The sequence below is a fragment of the Halichoeres trimaculatus genome, unplaced genomic scaffold, assembly GCF_033239565.1.
Source record: "Halichoeres trimaculatus isolate MK-OKI-2021-1 unplaced genomic scaffold, fHalTri1.1 fHalTri1_scaffold_15, whole genome shotgun sequence".
NCBI classification, from domain to species: Eukaryota; Metazoa; Chordata; class Actinopteri; order Labriformes; family Labridae; genus Halichoeres; species Halichoeres trimaculatus.
In genome coordinates this window covers 21,336,430-21,352,558 of record NW_027437193.1, presented here as the reverse complement: position 1 = coordinate 21,352,558, position 16,129 = coordinate 21,336,430, and the positions used below count along the sequence as shown (strand labels likewise).

The 16,129-nt window shown below is 38.3% G+C and overlaps 2 protein-coding genes across 2 annotated transcripts; both read right to left on the bottom strand.

Annotated features, from left to right (window-relative positions):
* Positions 1–748: 748 nt before the first annotated feature.
* On the bottom strand, positions 749–3,775 carry LOC141804357 (leptin receptor gene-related protein). The gene is made up of 4 exons (XM_074688742.1): positions 3,647–3,775; positions 3,166–3,241; positions 2,473–2,659; positions 749–2,255 (listed from the first exon to the last, which is right to left on the bottom strand). The coding sequence occupies exons 1-4, from the start codon at positions 3,660–3,662 to the stop codon at positions 2,139–2,141; spliced, it is 396 nt and encodes a 131-aa protein (XP_074544843.1). The 5' UTR covers positions 3,663–3,775; the 3' UTR covers positions 749–2,138.
* Positions 3,776–5,725: 1,950 nt separating this feature from the next.
* LOC141804482 (phosphoglucomutase-1-like) lies at positions 5,726–14,521 on the bottom strand. Its single transcript, XM_074688929.1, has 11 exons — positions 14,264–14,521; positions 11,421–11,583; positions 10,969–11,115; positions 9,993–10,118; positions 8,631–8,821; positions 8,325–8,479; positions 8,097–8,212; positions 7,844–7,979; positions 7,151–7,334; positions 6,895–7,023; positions 5,726–5,821 (listed from the first exon to the last, which is right to left on the bottom strand). Exons 1-11 carry the CDS (start codon positions 14,519–14,521, stop codon positions 5,732–5,734), a joined length of 1,695 nt encoding a protein of 564 aa, XP_074545030.1. The 3' UTR covers positions 5,726–5,731.
* Between the last annotated feature and the right edge of the window lie 1,608 nt (positions 14,522–16,129).

Genomic DNA, 16,129 nt, shown 5'->3' with positions numbered 1-16,129 from the left:
TAGCCTTCATACAAACAGAAAAAATGCAATCAGCTGAGGCAGGGCGCACAGATGTTTTCCATTGAAATATTACTCACAAGAGTGTATTTGTTTGATTGCAGAGGAAATGCATTCGGTTAAACAAGCAAATTGGAAAGGCAGCTATAGTCCACTCCTGATTCATATGTACAAAAATTAAAATGAACCAACACAGCTGTGTGGCAGTTTTTCTATCACAGCCCAATTGAACCCTGAATAGATATATTTGTTTTTGTCATTATTTGGTCATGCTGTTTGCTCCCATCATTCAACCCTGTCAATCTGTATTCACAATACTGCTTTTGTGTGAAGGGAAGAGCACAACAGACAGGTGCAAAGATGTTTTCAGTAAAAATGACAAACCACTAGTAAAAGCACAGATGTATTGCTTGCTGCTTGTTGAACATGTTCACACCTGTTTTCCGTCGGTAATGCCAACAAGGTTAGCTAGCAAAAACCATTGCACTGTACTGTACCCTGAAAACCAGACTCATCCATCTACTCTCCATATTTGCCAGATTTTGTTGAGTCCTTCAAATTGGTTTGCAATGGCAGCTGCACTGTATTGCTGCTTTACTGTATAAATTATAAACAGGTGTCTGTTAGAATGCAGAGTCCATCATCTCTGAAAGGAAGTGAAATCAAGCTCTCCACCCAGTCCCCTCACATCATCAGCATTAACACAGCCAGAGCCTGTATTTCTGTTTACACACTGACTTTTAATCAATGTTGGGAAACAAAATGCAGTCAGGAGCGTATAAAATAACCCTCTAGGATGTGTTAGTGTGGGAGTGACAACAAAAGAAAAGATATTCTTGTTGAAAAATGTCAGTTTAGATCATACAGTATTGAAACATTTCCTTGTAAAGCAGTTCAAGTTAGAAAATTACAGACCATTTCTGATAGTTTCCTTCAGGAGACTCATACAAATCTTAGAAAAACATTAATAGTCACTTGATGAAACCAAACATGGGGGTGTGATGTTGATTTACAAATAGGTGATTCTTAAAGTTCAAAAACAAAAATAAAAAGACTTGAAACCAAATCTCTTCAATTAGCCAAATTATACTCTGTGAATGACAGGCACTTCTGAATAGCTTTGCAGGTACAGTTATCTTCAGTAAGCTTAAAAACAAATATAAACTGCATTTATTATTTAACACATAAAAATAACTCACAAATTGATATCCTGTTGGTGTCAATAGTATGACGTTCTTTATAATCTGTAGGATTACAAAAAGTGTCAAAGATAACGAAACACAAATGCTTTTATATTCTCTGAGGACAATTTCTCCAACATATCCACTTGCTGTTGAGGACTAAGTTGCTGCTAGCCACCCATCAAAACCACATCTCAATGTAAATATGTTTCGGTTTTGCACTCCACTATGATCTTTGGTGAGAATGTAAACAATTGCACAAGAACAAGAAGTATTTAAAACTTTTTGTAGCAAAATGGAAACAAACACATCACCTCTGTGCAAAAACATCTTTACCTCATCAGAAGTTCTACAACTAATTGTCAGATAGCATGGAGTAACAAAACCTGCCCTGCCCTGTTTGAACATTTACACAGCAAACTGTACTAAATTATAATCAAGCCAGAATTCATTATAGGCTCTTCCTCCTTAAGCAATGAGGACAGTTAATAAAGAAAGCATGGCAGTGTGCGTTACAACAGAGTTACTCTTTAGGATCCCTTTATGATAATGATATTGCATAACTAATGCATGAAGAACAAGCAGGCAGCTATAATAAGAGGGGTGATTTGGGGGTGGAAATAAGGACAGCTAAAATACACAGGTTAAGGTGGATAATGATGGGTAATTGCATAAGAGGGGTACAGGCATCATTGTCTCTCTGGTCCCAGACAAAAGGCACATTGATAGGGAACACTGTGTTGTCTCCAACCTTAATATCCCCTAATTTGATAATTGTCCTGAAATCATACTTAGTAAATTTGACATTTGGAGGCCTGAACACGAAGGTCATCCCCCATGGCGTACAGGACAAATGTGCCCCTCAGTCTGAAGTCTAACCATTATACTCTCAACCTCCCCACATATCCATCCTCTAATCCATCTATCTGTCCTACTATTTTTATGATGTCCAGTAGCTCTCTACCACTGCTCCCAGCTGAAGTCGTCCCCACTTCCAAACACAACAAAGAAGCCGAAGATTGTGAGGAAGATGACAGCATTTGCTGTTAATACCAGACCGCAGGCACCCCACTGGATCTGTAGGAGGAGAACATTTACACTTAAATCTCCCAGCCTAAACAAATGCATAGCTTCTATATGCTTTCTGTGTGCAGAATAAATATCTTCACATCTGATATATCTTCACAGTATAGACAGATCTTTACAAACAAAAGCAAACACAAGGATTGTGACTTTGTTGCCAGTATGGGAAAAATAGCTTTCAAAACACTTTGACGGGGCAGAGAGAACTCACTGTGCTAGTGCGGGCCAACACAATGGGAAGCCCAAAAGATGATACCACAATGCCAGTTGTTATGAAATAGGCCAGCTCTCTGCAGGCGTTGCTGGAGGAGTCAGTGTCATCACTGAGCCGTCTGGATATGAAAGTCGGAATGGGACTCAGAACGTAGAAAATCAGGACAAAGAGTGGCCAGTATACCCTACAAAATAAGATGAGGAACAACTATTTATAGCAGTAAAAAGTGTTTGCAGTATGCTAGACATAGAAAACAAGTCAAAGGTTTACAGAAAAGTAACATGTCATAATGTGCCATTTAAATACCATACGTTTGATAATAAAAAATAAAAATAAAATGGGCCATATATTTTTAGAGTACAAATATAATGAGTCTGACAAAATAACTCATCTAGTATGAGTCATCTTGGATTGATGATGGGAAGACTCTACTAAAAAAGAGGAGTGTGAGGTTGGGAACAAGTAGGCATTAAAGGGGCAGTGTGTCATTCACATTGGGAACTTGATGTCTATGTCCTTGATGCACTGACTCTAACATCTTTTTTTATCTCTAAAAAGTCTCTTAGCATAACAAAAACTGCAACAGAAATCAAATATTTCACTGGAACAAAATTTAGCAAGAATCCTGACTGCTGCCCCACTGGGCTGACATTTAATGTTGTTCATTTAATGTCGCACATAAATACCTACCCGTACTGTTCCAGTGCACAACCCAGCAGAAGAAAAGTAAGTCCAATCGCACCACTGAAGGACAAGCCAACCAGTGCTAGAGATAAAAAAGGAAATTTTAAGTCAATTAAGATGGGAAACTTTGCCCCTGTATGACAAAAAAGTAAACACATAAGCCACTGTTCTGACATCAACACTTAGCATTAAAATCGTGGGTATGCTGCGTCAAAGTAATGATTACTAAAAACAGTAAATGTGAAAAGAAAACACACAGCTAAATATCCGACTACAACTGACTGTAGACTTTTGCTAGCCAATGTTCATATCTTTAAAATTTTTCTGTCTCTGTCTATATATTTGAACATTATCGTGGAGTAGTGTTTACAGCAAAGCTAACGAAGTTTCAAAAGTATTAAGCGCTTAAGATTAACGTCTACGTTACTTATCGAAGATTCAACAGTTTCATCAGTCTACCAACTCAAGACAGAATAAAATAAAATACCTTTAATTCCGGCCATTGTTATATTTTTGTCGTTATTTCTGTAAGTCTTGTAATTGTGTTCTTTGTGTTTTGTTTATGCTCAGACTGCTTCTTGGTAGACGAACTTCCTGCTTCCTCCATCAAGTTTTCTTTCTTCATAGTCACGTGACCCTCTTAAAGCTACAGTACCTCAACTATTATTCTGACGTGACCACCGCCAGGTGATCCAAACCTCGTTCATCTGCATCATCCATTTTTAGGACAGACTGAGCGACTTTCATCGTCATGTTATTTATTTATTTTTCTCGCGTGGTCGCTGCAATCCCTCGTCAGCAGCACCAAACTATGTGACTGAGAGATCAGAGATTAGTGATGTAATGATTTAAGAGGATAATGTACTGACGTGAAGTTACTACGGTATGCACTGCAGAGTTTACTGCAATCGTACTTTTCTACTCCAGCATCTGGCATAGCCTCTTTGTACTTAAATGACTTTTTACTTGCAAAAATTAAGAAATATATCAGAAAAAGTTTATGTGTACGTTACATACTACACTGTTTAAGATTGATCAGACAGGCTTTAGATCCAATCCGTCCACCTGTTGTTCAGCAGAAACTACATCTTTTTACACAGTTTTGAAGGAGGGAACATAGGTGATACAAAAGCAGCGCTTTTAGCTTCATTTCAACTCAGAACACTTTGACATGTCATCTAAAGAATTGTATGTTCCCTAGGGTTCTTGTTATGGGCCCATTGCCACAATGGGACAAGATTCATAGTTTGTAGTTTCAAAATCAGTTCTTTTATGATGATCAATGCCATAAAAAAGTTTGTGCAAATTTTAATTGGCCCTTTGCACAGGCTTTGTTATTTCCTCTTCACTGAAAACATCAACAGTTTCTAAAATGTGTGATGTCTGAGTAATGGTTGTGATTATTTTCTTCACACAGTGATGCAACCTGTGATTGAATTACTTACTCTGAACATTTTTGTGAAGCAACCACCCACAGCATGATGATCTTTGATGAGGATGAACCGTGCTAAACTCTGTGTTTTTCTGTCTTGTTGGGCTTCAGGTTCAGTGTAGTATTGAAATGAAACTCACAGACAGCCACAGCACTTCAAAGAGCATGTGTGATCACAGAGCTGGACCAGATGCTATAGTCCTCTGATGCTGCTGCTGTCTGGATAAAAACAATCAAAGCACCGAAGCTGAAAAAAAAAAATCCTTTTCATAATGACACCTAGTTGGCTTTAAATGTAGCAGAGAAGATGGTGCAGGTGAAAATATTATCATGTTTAATCTCATGAGGAAATATTACAGAACCATGAGATGTAGCACAATACTGTGTTCTCTTTTTGCTCTTCTTGGCGGCTTTTTGTGTTTTAAGATTTTTTTATGTCTACTCTTGAAGAAGCAGCACTCACACTTAACTGCAACTTCAGGTTCAGCTTATTCGCTGATGAGTTTTAATTTCCCTGAATGAAGGTTTGTTGGTGAGCTACATAATAATTTGAGGCTTCATGGCAGGGAACACCCACTTCTTTTCTTTGAAAATAAGCATAGGTTGCGTGAGGAAACCTTCTTCTGGTGGAAACAGTACTTTTCTTTCTTATGTCCCTGAACAGGCCTGATGTACACCTTTCTCCAAAAAGCACAAAGTTGACTGTGAGCTTGCACAGTATGTAAAACTAAGCAAAAAAGAAAAGAAATAAAAATAAAGAGCATTCAGAGGTAGTAATAATCTTGCCTTGACTGGGAAAGCTTGAAACCTTTGCTTTTGGCTCCTTGGTTAAAGTCATGTATGGGGGAAAAGAGAGTGGAAGTTCAAAAAAGGTAATAATGATAAAATTTCAAGCTCTGAAGTTTGAAGTCTATTTGCTGATGCTTACGAAACACACACAAGCCATACATACACAAAAAGTAAAAAGCAGTTTAATGTAAAACACAGAGAATGTCTAAGTATATAATTTAGACTGATATGCTGACTACTGCATGTTACACAGCTACACTTGGAACTGGAGCTCATTTTATACAAAAATCAGAAAATAATAAAAAGACAAAGAGCATTACTTGAGCAACATGGAATTACATATGAGGGGAATCATGTGATGACTGATGGGCCTCTTCGACCCGTCCTGCGATGAAGCTGGGAAATCTTTAGAGCAATGGTCGCCAGGGGTGCAAGCATCACCTGCACACAATGAGGACAATATGGTGAGAAACAAAAACACCTGGTTGGCACTGATTTGTTTACAAACCAATACTATCATTGTGTCATTACTCCAGAGATATTTTCATTGATGTTTAAGTTTCTTTGTTTTTACTGAACTGTAATGATTGTTAATGATTTATTCCAAAAATTTACAGCCTGACATGTGAGACTTTTCCTATCCTATTTATCCTATCCCCCACAATAAGACAAACATACAAAGAATGAAAAGGCATGTCAAATTCAAATAAGCATCTTTATACATCTTAAGTATAATGAACTCACATAAATGCACCCTATGTTTTTCTTTTTTAACACTTATTTGTTCAATACACAACCTGTGACAGTTAATAACCCTTATCATTCAATTTTCTATATTGTGAGGTTGCTATGGCTATTTCACTTCCATCTTTGGCGCCCTCTATCTGCTGTATTGTATAGCACAGAAATGTGTTAAGAAGTAAGTACTAAACCCAGTTCTCACTTTATGGACTCAAATTTTAATGCAGTTAATGTTATAAGGGATGACCAAAGTCCTGGCTGGTTTATTGTAATTTATAGGCACTAATATATCAATATAAAGATAATATGATGTACAATGATAAGTCACTGGCTTGCTCTAGTGTTAAGGTTACTTGCTGTGGGCTGGGTGAGCTACAGTAAAACGCCAACTGTATTCAGTGCAGTTATTCTGTTCCTGTTCAGAGATTAAATAGTGACCTAAAGAAACAGGCCTCCTGCTCATCATTCCCCACACCGCAGGGTCAAGGGGCACATCACTAAAACCAGTTATAAATAATACTTTGTCGTTTTCATAGAGAGCTTGAAGGCTGAAGATTTTTTATCTTATAAACTGTACCTATGCTGTTATCTGGATTAAACAAATCTAACAGAACTGAAGTGGTTGAGAAATTTTCTTACTGTCTTGGGATAAAGAAACTATCATTATGTACAAAAAGTTATCTGACTTGGTATAATAATCGACTTGTGATGTTCAGGGTGAAATCACAATTCTGCTGCACTGTTCTTGTGATGTTCAGAATTCTTCCTGGTACCTGTGTGTCTTCAAAAAGTTGTTTTTTCTCATAGCTGTCGATGTAGATTCGAACGGTTGCCCCTTCTCTCCCCGTTCCACTGAGTCTGTAGATTATTCGAGAGCCATCGGAGAAGATTATCCGTAGACCCTGCAGAGTAAAACAGCCAAGAACAGACCATCTGAGGCTTTTAGAATTTGCAGACACAGCTGATTACCTCCTGCACTGAGGTGAGTCCAGATACTAAGAGGAACATATCTCAGTGTGTGTGATGTACCTGGTTCCTGGTGATAGTGCTGTCCACTGGGTCTGTGTACTCAAAGTTGTCAGCTTTTTCCACCTGGTAGATTTTGTCCTCAACAGCAAATCTCTGCTTCACAAAGGACTTATCGGCGATCATGATCTCCAAGTCCTCCATCATCTCACAGGCTGCATCTATATCTATACTCTCGTAATCATATCTGGGGGGGAAATAACATCTGTTTTTGTTTCAGTTTTTCCTCTTCTTTTTCAAATCATTAACTCGATGAATAATAACAGCTTTCAAGAGGATTTTTTTATCTTACTCTTCCCAGGATATGTACTTTTGTTTTATCCAATTATTTTTTAATGCAATGGACATAACATACATTGAGCAATAAAAGAATTTTAGAAAGTACTGCATAACAATCATTGGGCTCCTCCAAAAGTTAATTAAGTGTGCAATAAGGGGCTTTCCAGGAAAATGTAATAGCGTATATATTCCACTAGATGTCAGTCGTCCCCTGCTCGTTTTTCAGCAAGTCCCATAAGAATTCTATTTATATCAACAAAGTAATGTGCAACACTTCTGCTTATATATGATTTAAATACTCTTTTTTGCCTTCTTTTTTGTTTTTTGTTTTTCTTTTTATAATGGCATTTTATAGATGATGGACTACAAACTCCAAAATCATACATTCTTATCAACACAGGTGTGTGCTCATATCACCTGGTGAAGTAGTTTCTTCCATATTTCATCCAGTGGTCCTTAAGAATATCCTCCACACTCTGTCGTCTGTAGGCCAGGATGGACAGCCATGCCAGCACGGCCCAAAGCCCATCCTTCTCCCTAATATGGTCTCCACCTGAGAGTAGGTAAAAGCATAAAGAAACATGAAAGTTAAAAATCTTCTGTTCCACCCCCTCTTTTTCAGCTGAATTCAAGTGGTTTGATCTAATAAGTTGCTGAGGAAGCACTGTACCTGTACCAAAGCTCTCTTCTCCACACAGAGAAAGTCGGCCAGCATCCATGAGGTTCCCAAAGAACTTCCACCCAGTGGGAGTTTCATATAACTCTATTTTTGTTGCCTTGGCTACTCTGCAGGAAATAAAAGGAAGGAGTGTTCAAAGGAATCTAAGTGAAGTAACTTCAACTTGAAAAATTGCTGGCTTGTTGTTTTTGAGTGGTTGTCAAAGGTTTTTTTTTCTACCTGTCCAGGGCTGCACTTGTGGGCATGCTGCGTGCAAAGCCTCTCACTCCTGTGTGCTGGAAATATGGGATGCAGAAAATGTTGTCAGCGATCACTGCGACAGAGTCAGGAGGGGTGACGAAGAAGCCATGCTTCCCGAGGATCATGTTACGGTCCTAGAAAGCAGACAGGAAGAAGTCAGAGGTCAAGGCCGATGGATCCTCATTAAAACGCCCCGTGGATTCAGCTAATTGTGTTGTACTGTTTTTTGGTTTTAGTTTTAGTACAGAGCATCTTAAGATAGATCACATTTATTAGTCAACGCACCCCATCACCATCGAATGCAGCACCAAAATCATACTGTCCGTCTCTCATGCTTTCCACCAGGTCTGCGGCGTAGGTGAGGTTAGGATCTGGGTGTTGACCCCCAAAGTCCTCCAAAGGGACACAGTTTATGGCAGAGTTAGCCGGACAGCCAAGCTCCTCACAGAGTATCTTTCTCACGTATGGCCCAGCCACTGAGGAGTAAACACAGGTGAAGACAAAGGACTGCAAAGTTGATAGGGATGACTTTTGAAGCTAAATACGGAATTTTACAATTAACACTCAGATATATCAGATGTGATTGTTTGTGTTGCATATTTTCCTACAAGTTTTCCATTTTTGATTTCTTTTCCTTTCTTTTTTAAAACCAGAACATTAGAAGAGGGCCATACTCTCAGTTTTAAATCATGATACTACTTTAGTAGCTAAACTTTTACCAGAATGCAGCCTGGCTTTTCCATTCCCACTTGCTGCTGGTTGTGGAAACAGATTTTGCATGCAGAAGTAAAAGTAGCTTTCATCTTCTTGCAGAAGTATCTACTTAAAAAAGGTGTTTTCAGAATGTTAAACAGTCTTAATCAGCAATTAAGTGCAATCTGAATAATGTTGCTGTTTTGGAGTAATTTAACTAGCCCTAGCCCAAGATATTTTGCATCTTAGCAAAAACCTGATTTGCCCTCAGTAAAAGTATGCATCTGATGTTGAGTTTTATTTTGATGTGTTGCTGAGATGGTGGCGTATGTGTGTCAGGAGTGTGGAGAGATGAATGAAGGGATTTTTTTGTCCATTAGTGTCAGTTTCAGTGTTTGGATATGCTCTTAATAACAACCCAGTCATCGATGCCATGTGGTAAAAGGGTTGGATTCAGAGAGCATCAGTTTTGATGGGTAGCTCTTTGAACTGACTCACTAAAACAAGTTGCGATATTTAGTTTTTATTTTGGTGACTGAAAGACTAATTTAACCCTTTATATATATATATATATATATATATATATATATATATATATATATATATATATATATATATATATATATATATATATATATATATATATATATATATATATATATATATATACATACATATATATATATATATATATATATATATTTTTTTTTTTTTTGAAACTGCAGCTTTGAATGACAGACATAAATACCAACTCACTTTGTTGTCTCTTTACCTGCTCACAATAAACTTCTAAGATGGAAACCTAGTTTTATGTCAAAATTAAAATAGTCCTTGATAAGACATGATTTTTCTTTTCTTGCATCAGTAACATTAGTTATAATGTACATTGCAATCTTGAAGTAAAGGGTAATATTTGTACATGTGCTCTTGATAAATTGATATATGTTCTCTCACCTCCATGCATTGCATCAAGTCGTATCTTGATGTGGTTTTCACCAGACAGAAGATCCTTCAGAGCAGCAAAATCAAAAATGTTCCTCATCAAGTTGGCGTAGGATTCTACAGAGTCCACAATTTCAACTGGACAAGAACCAAAGAAGACATAGTTATACATTATTGTTCACTGAACCAACTTAAAAAGTATTCTGTAGTAAGCTCAGCTGCCTGAACAATGAACAACAACTACAGAATGGTAATAATACTGAAAGGTTGTTTAAAAGCTCAATGAAGTTCTTTAACTTTTCCTCATTTAAGATGTTTATTACTTGTAACATGTACAATGTACAATGTGCAGCAGATGTCAATGGCAATATAAAGTAACGTAACATAACTTAGGTAACATCACGTAACAACATAATGAAGCATAAGGTAATGGGAGTTTACAGCTTAAAGTAAAAAATATTAACATAACTTAATGTTACATTGAAATTATGTTATGCTAGGTTACAGTACGTAACATTAAGCTAGTATAGGTTAGGTTAGGCTAATGTGACATAAATTAACATAGCTCAATGTATCATAACTCAGTTTAACGTGACTCACTGTAGCATTACTCAATGTGACATTCATTTTGCATTGTTTTGAACACTTTGGCATTTCATGGTGACGAAAGGTATGGTAACCTCATGACATATCAGTCTCAGGTCATATTGTATGCATCTTAATGGAATCTTGTGATATAGTATTAAATCAGTAAATATATTGTTCCTCGTTCTACTACACCATTTTACACAGTATTATATTGTGCAGCATCCTATTCTACTCTATGATATCATTGTATCAAACAAAAATAGGTATGATGAATGATAAATGAGTCACATTCTCATGCATAATTATAAAATCTAAAATGACTCTTTACTCTGCTCTTACCGCCTTCACATGTAATTGTCTCAGTGCTTCCCTTTCCTTTTCTTTGAAGCAGCATTTTTACCTGTGAAGGGTTTGAACTTGTTCTCCAGATCAAATGTCTGTTTGCCTAGTGTGGTCAGATCCACTCTCAGGCCTGGGCAGATGGCAAACTCCTCAATGGTCCTGCTGATCTGAAAAATCTTGTTTGTGAAGGCCTCTTTGGCCGGGCCTGCAAGCAGAAGACAATTTCTGATACAACAAACGATAGTTGCATAGACAGAGCATAAAACCTCCTTCACATTCATGTAGCACTGATTATCATCTTCAGGATTAATTTTTTAGAAACCACAGTGATCTTTTCAATTTGTCCCAACTTTGTTGCACCTTATGTCTGTGCAGAGACATTGTTCCAGGTTTGTGTCTGAGCTGTATTTGAATGAAGCCTACAGTCTCATTAAATGTCTTTCAAACTTTTCTGGTAACACTATTTTTCACTTGGCCCCTGCCCCAGCATGCTTCCTCCTCTCCAGTTACCTCCGTTTGCTGTGTTGAACTTGATACCAAAGTCTCCATCAGGTCCTCCGGGGTTGTGGCTGGCAGTGAGGATGATGCCTCCGATGGCTTTGTATTTCCTGATCACACAGGAGATGGCAGGTGTGGACATTATCCCGTGGTGTCCAATGATGAGACGACCCACCTGTGCAAATGTCAAACAGGTGGCTGTGTGAGTCGGCTAGCATCGTTATGCTTCCTAATTTATCTGAGTTGAGGAGGAGAGGAAAGTAAAGATCATGTTTGCTGTGTCACGCTGCCTCCTAGAAGGACCTTCGACTACACGTTGTTCTTCTGAATTTGGTTGTTAAAACTCACCATCAGCAAGTTCTATCAAAAGCAAGCATTTTAACTCTTTCTCAGGATATAATCTGTTCAGGAAAGCATCAAAGATTTAAAGGTACAGAGAGCCCATCAGTAGTGATGGTAACTGAGCAGAAAACCTAACAGATTATTTATAAAAAGTCAATATCAGGAGCTGCAGTTACAGCAGTGACCTGTAAAAAAACATTATTTATTCTTTTATCTTACAGATCTGAGCCATTGCTGTTACGTGACTTAACAATGATTCCCTGCCTGTCTGTATGGGTTAACTTTCTAGATCTGTCCTCATAAAACACTAGAATACGTGTGGAAAAAAAACCCCCACAAATAACTTTTTGTGTTGCATCATACTTTCTAGAAAAGAAAACTACAAGTCCATTAGCATGCAAGCAACTCTGAGGTAGCATTTAGTAATCACAACACAAAACACAAATATTTTCTATCTTTTAATTTTAACAGCAGGAAAACATATTCCCTAACCTCTGAAAGGAGGTTTTATCAGTTGTGTTCATTAAAGACACTGTACTTTTTAAGGCTTTATACTGTCTCTCTTGTACCCTCACTGTAGCTTCACTTGATTCATAGATTCACTTGATTCTCGGCTAAAAAAAAAATCTCAATTTTTCTCTCACTGTGGTTTTAGAAAATGCAGAAACTGTCTGTGAGAGCTCTTTGTAATTCTCTCTACAGTTCAGCATATTTTTTGTCCAAAGCTTCACACAAGCAAGAACTTAAACAGAGGGCCTCCTGCTTCACAAACTCCCTTTACTCTGATTGGCCAGCCCTCTGGAGGCCTGTCTGTGGCAGAGCTACGAGTAGGCCTTTGTGTTTGAGGCCCACCCCTCAAACGGGTCATGAACCAGGTAAGAGATCCTTATTCAATGACCTCATAATTTCAGCAAATGTCTTTTAACTGACCAGAGATTTCTACAGCAAATGAAAATAAAGTGGTTTGAAAATTTGCACAATTTTAACATCAACATCCAGCATTGTTACACTATATCCATGTTTCAAATACCTGTAATGGAGTTTCTGTTATTGCTGGCTTTCATGCATCCTTTGATATAAAACACTTTGTATTGTTGCAGTTACTGACATTGCTGTACATGTGTAAGTGATGGTCTCTTGTGTAAATGTTTTTCTTGCTCTCTTTTAACCCTTTAAGCCCTGGCCTCTTTTGGGGGTCTCTGCTGGAAAAATGGCAAATTGAAAAGAGTAAATATCTGCATCTACAAGGTCTCTTTCAAGACTCACCAACCTTATTGAGGCTGAAGGCTACCTCAAGAGAAATGAGTGGCACCAAGGGCCACTTGTTTGATACAAACCTCAACAAATTTTTATGGATCATTTTTTAATAACAATAACAATAGCATAGTATTAGTAGTAATAATACTATGTCCAGACACTGCTCACATGTCAGTGTTAACTATTCCACAATCATTATTGATGGTTTTCCCAACAATGATGGTAAGAAATATGTATACATTTCCAGAAGGAGCTTTATTGTGACCAGTGCTATTTTTTGGAACATGCCTCACTGGCGAATTTAGTGGTTCTTAGGGGAGTCCAGGTGCCAGTGGGCACTGCACTGGGGACTCCTGGTCTATTTGAATCCTTCCGGTGTCTTAATAAAGGGAACACTTGTGAAAATTGTTCAGAGGTGTCAGTATTGGTATTTATGTTGCTGGCTCAGAGTAAAGATTCAAGTATAACTCAAACAGAAAGTTCAGTTGAAGTATGGCTTGACAGCATTTGTAGCTGAGTTTCTCCTGTTTAATCTGATGCACAATATGACTTTATTTTTGTGCAATTAGTACTTTGTTTTATGCCTTTTGTTGCAGTGTGACGACCTCAAAGTCCCACAAATGGGGTACCTTAGGGTTCAAAGCGTCAACAATCAAATGCTATAAGAGTCTATACAACATTCAGCTTGTTAGTGGTCGCCTACCCTGCTGTTATTTTAGTACCTTGGTCAGTTGTCTCTAGTGTTAGTCAAAACTGAATTGCCCAGTGGTTGTGGACCTCAGTGGGGGATTTAGTGCAGAAAAACACCAGCTCAGATTCTCCTCCAAGACAAAGCTAAAATAGACAAACTGCACAAACAAATGATAACGTGGATCAAACTGTGAAAAATACAAACTGACTGACGGATGAAAGTGCCCTTCCTGTACTTCTTTCTTGATAATAAGAATGCCATTTTTGTTGTTTCTTATCAACATTAGGTTTGGATAATATTTATAAAACTTTTATTGAGACTTAACTTTTTAAATACAAGTCATTAAAAGTTAGAGAATTATGGGTAATGTTCACGGTGTATAAAAAAGCTGCAGCTGCACACGGGCACGGCACAACCCTGAGACAACCTATGACAGCAATGTGATAATTATAAGACATGAGAGCTAATGACCCCACATACACACCCACTCTCAACACTAACACACACAGATCAGCATGCACACACAAACAAACAAACACACTCACACACTCATGGTGACACTGACCCCATTGGCAGCTGCCATCTGCCCGATGACCTCGATAGCTGTTTGGTTAAAGAAGCGTCCGTCTCCCCCCACCACCACAGTCGACCCCTGCCGGTCCCTCAGGTCGATGGAGGAGAAGATACTCTGGATGAAGTTGTGCAGGTAGTTCCTCCTGGACTGGAACACATAGACCTTCTTCCTCAGGCCATTGGTGCCAGGTCTCTGGTCCGGGTACGGGGCTGTGGGGACGGTCAGTACCTGCAGAGGACTGTTATCCATTGTATCAAAATGACAGATTGAACTAATGCAACAGCGTGGAGAGTCGGTGTTGTTTGGAGGGAAATCCCCGTCAGTTGACATGGGGAAGGGGCACAGGGGCATTATGGGAGGGCAAATCTTGACTCCTCCTATTATTTCACTGGAAGCTCTGGGTTACAGGGGTACTTCTGAGGCCCAAAATAACCTCTGAAACTGTGTGACCAGGGGCAGGGTGGGGATGAGGGTAACTGAAGACAGTCCTTCACACATGTGCACAGAGATCACTGTCAAGGCTGCAGGCCCAGTTACAAAGAAGAGTGTGTGTGTGTGTGTGTGTGTGTGTGTGTGTGTGTGTGTGTGTGTGTGTGTGTGTGTGTGTGTGTGTGTGTGCGTGTGCGTGCGTGCATGTAGGAGAGAGGGGAGGAAGTACTGACACGTTACAGGAGTAATCCTTGTGCCTGTGAGGGCTGCAGCTGTGCAAGGAGTAATGACTTGCAAAAGGAAGGATGGCATATCTCATCACACACACACTCTCGGTGTTATTTCAGGAGATGATATTTACCCTTTTAATGAAGCTGAGTGTGTGAAGGGAGCAATTAGAGACTCCTTGGAAGCAAATGCCGTATATAGATGTGGTTTTAAGGAAGTGTCAGTTTGCATAACAAACATAATTTGTTAAATCTAATTATACGTGGAGCAAACTGGAAAGTAAACAGTACAACACTGCCCTCTAGAGTTTCATAACAGACACTACTAACACAGTAAAGAAGAATTTAGGTTTACAACTTTTAAGTGCATCATTTTGCAAAGTGATCAGGGCTGGGTTGGATAAAACTTTATTGTAAATGTTAAAAAAGACAGTCGTATCGAAGTATTGACACTCAGAGACAACAGGATAAAAAGCAACAAAATAATGATTGATCAAATTAAGACAATAGAGGAGAGAAAGGTTGAAAAGTGCTAAGAGACGACTGAGTGTGGGGGTGTCTGTGTGTGTAAAGGTCTGTCAGATGTGGAGCTTTTTGACTGTGACAGTTACAACGATAGTTGAAACACTTTGGCAAATGAACATCTTTGGTATCTCAGCTCAACACAACTTTATTTATATAGCACCTTTCAAACACAAGAGCATGCAGCCCAACATGTTTCACAACTGAAAAAAATGAGATGGCAACAATTAAAAATGAGAAACATAAAAGAATTAAAATAATAAAATGATTATAAATAAAAACAAAACCAATGGGGTACATTAGGAATATTTCCAATTCCCTAAAACATATTAATCTGTGTTAAGGCATTGTTGACAACAACTGTAAGAAGTTGAGATGATTAGTAGCATAATTTTTGATGCAGCAGAAACAGAGCATCTTGGCCTATTCCGTACAGTAGCCCTACTGGCTGACAAGAATGTTGAGGTATATGATTAGATTGTTTTCTTTTAATCTATTTGAAAAACAAATCAAATGAAATGAAACTTTTATGGCTTTTTACAATTGTTTTTTTTTCTGATTTCAACTTACCCTACTTCAATGTTATCTGCTGTATGATTTACAATGACTCAAAACACGTCAGTCCAGAAAGTTTTTCTCTTGATGGAGTTTTAATCTTCGATGATTTTAGATGCCACCT

Bases quoted from the DNA above. Each gene is read 5' to 3' on its own strand.
- LOC141804482 (XM_074688929.1), bottom strand. From the start codon at position 14,521: ATGGATAACAGTCCTCTGCAGGTACTGACCGTCCCCACAGCCCCGTAC. The intron at 11,584-14,263 runs GTCAGTGTCACC...ACATTTGCACAG, and splicing joins AGATGGCAGCTGCCAATGGG to GTGGGTCGTCTCATCATTGG. The intron at 8,480-8,630 runs GTGCGTTGACTA...TCTGCTTTCTAG, and splicing joins CTGCATTCGATGGTGATGGG to GACCGTAACATGATCCTCGG.
- LOC141804357 (XM_074688742.1), bottom strand. The intron at 2,660-3,165 runs GTAGGTATTTAT...CTTATTTTGTAG, and splicing joins TGTGCACTGGAACAGTACGG to GGTATACTGGCCACTCTTTG. The intron at 2,256-2,472 runs GTGAGTTCTCTC...CTCCTCCTACAG, and splicing joins TGTTGGCCCGCACTAGCACA to ATCCAGTGGGGTGCCTGCGG.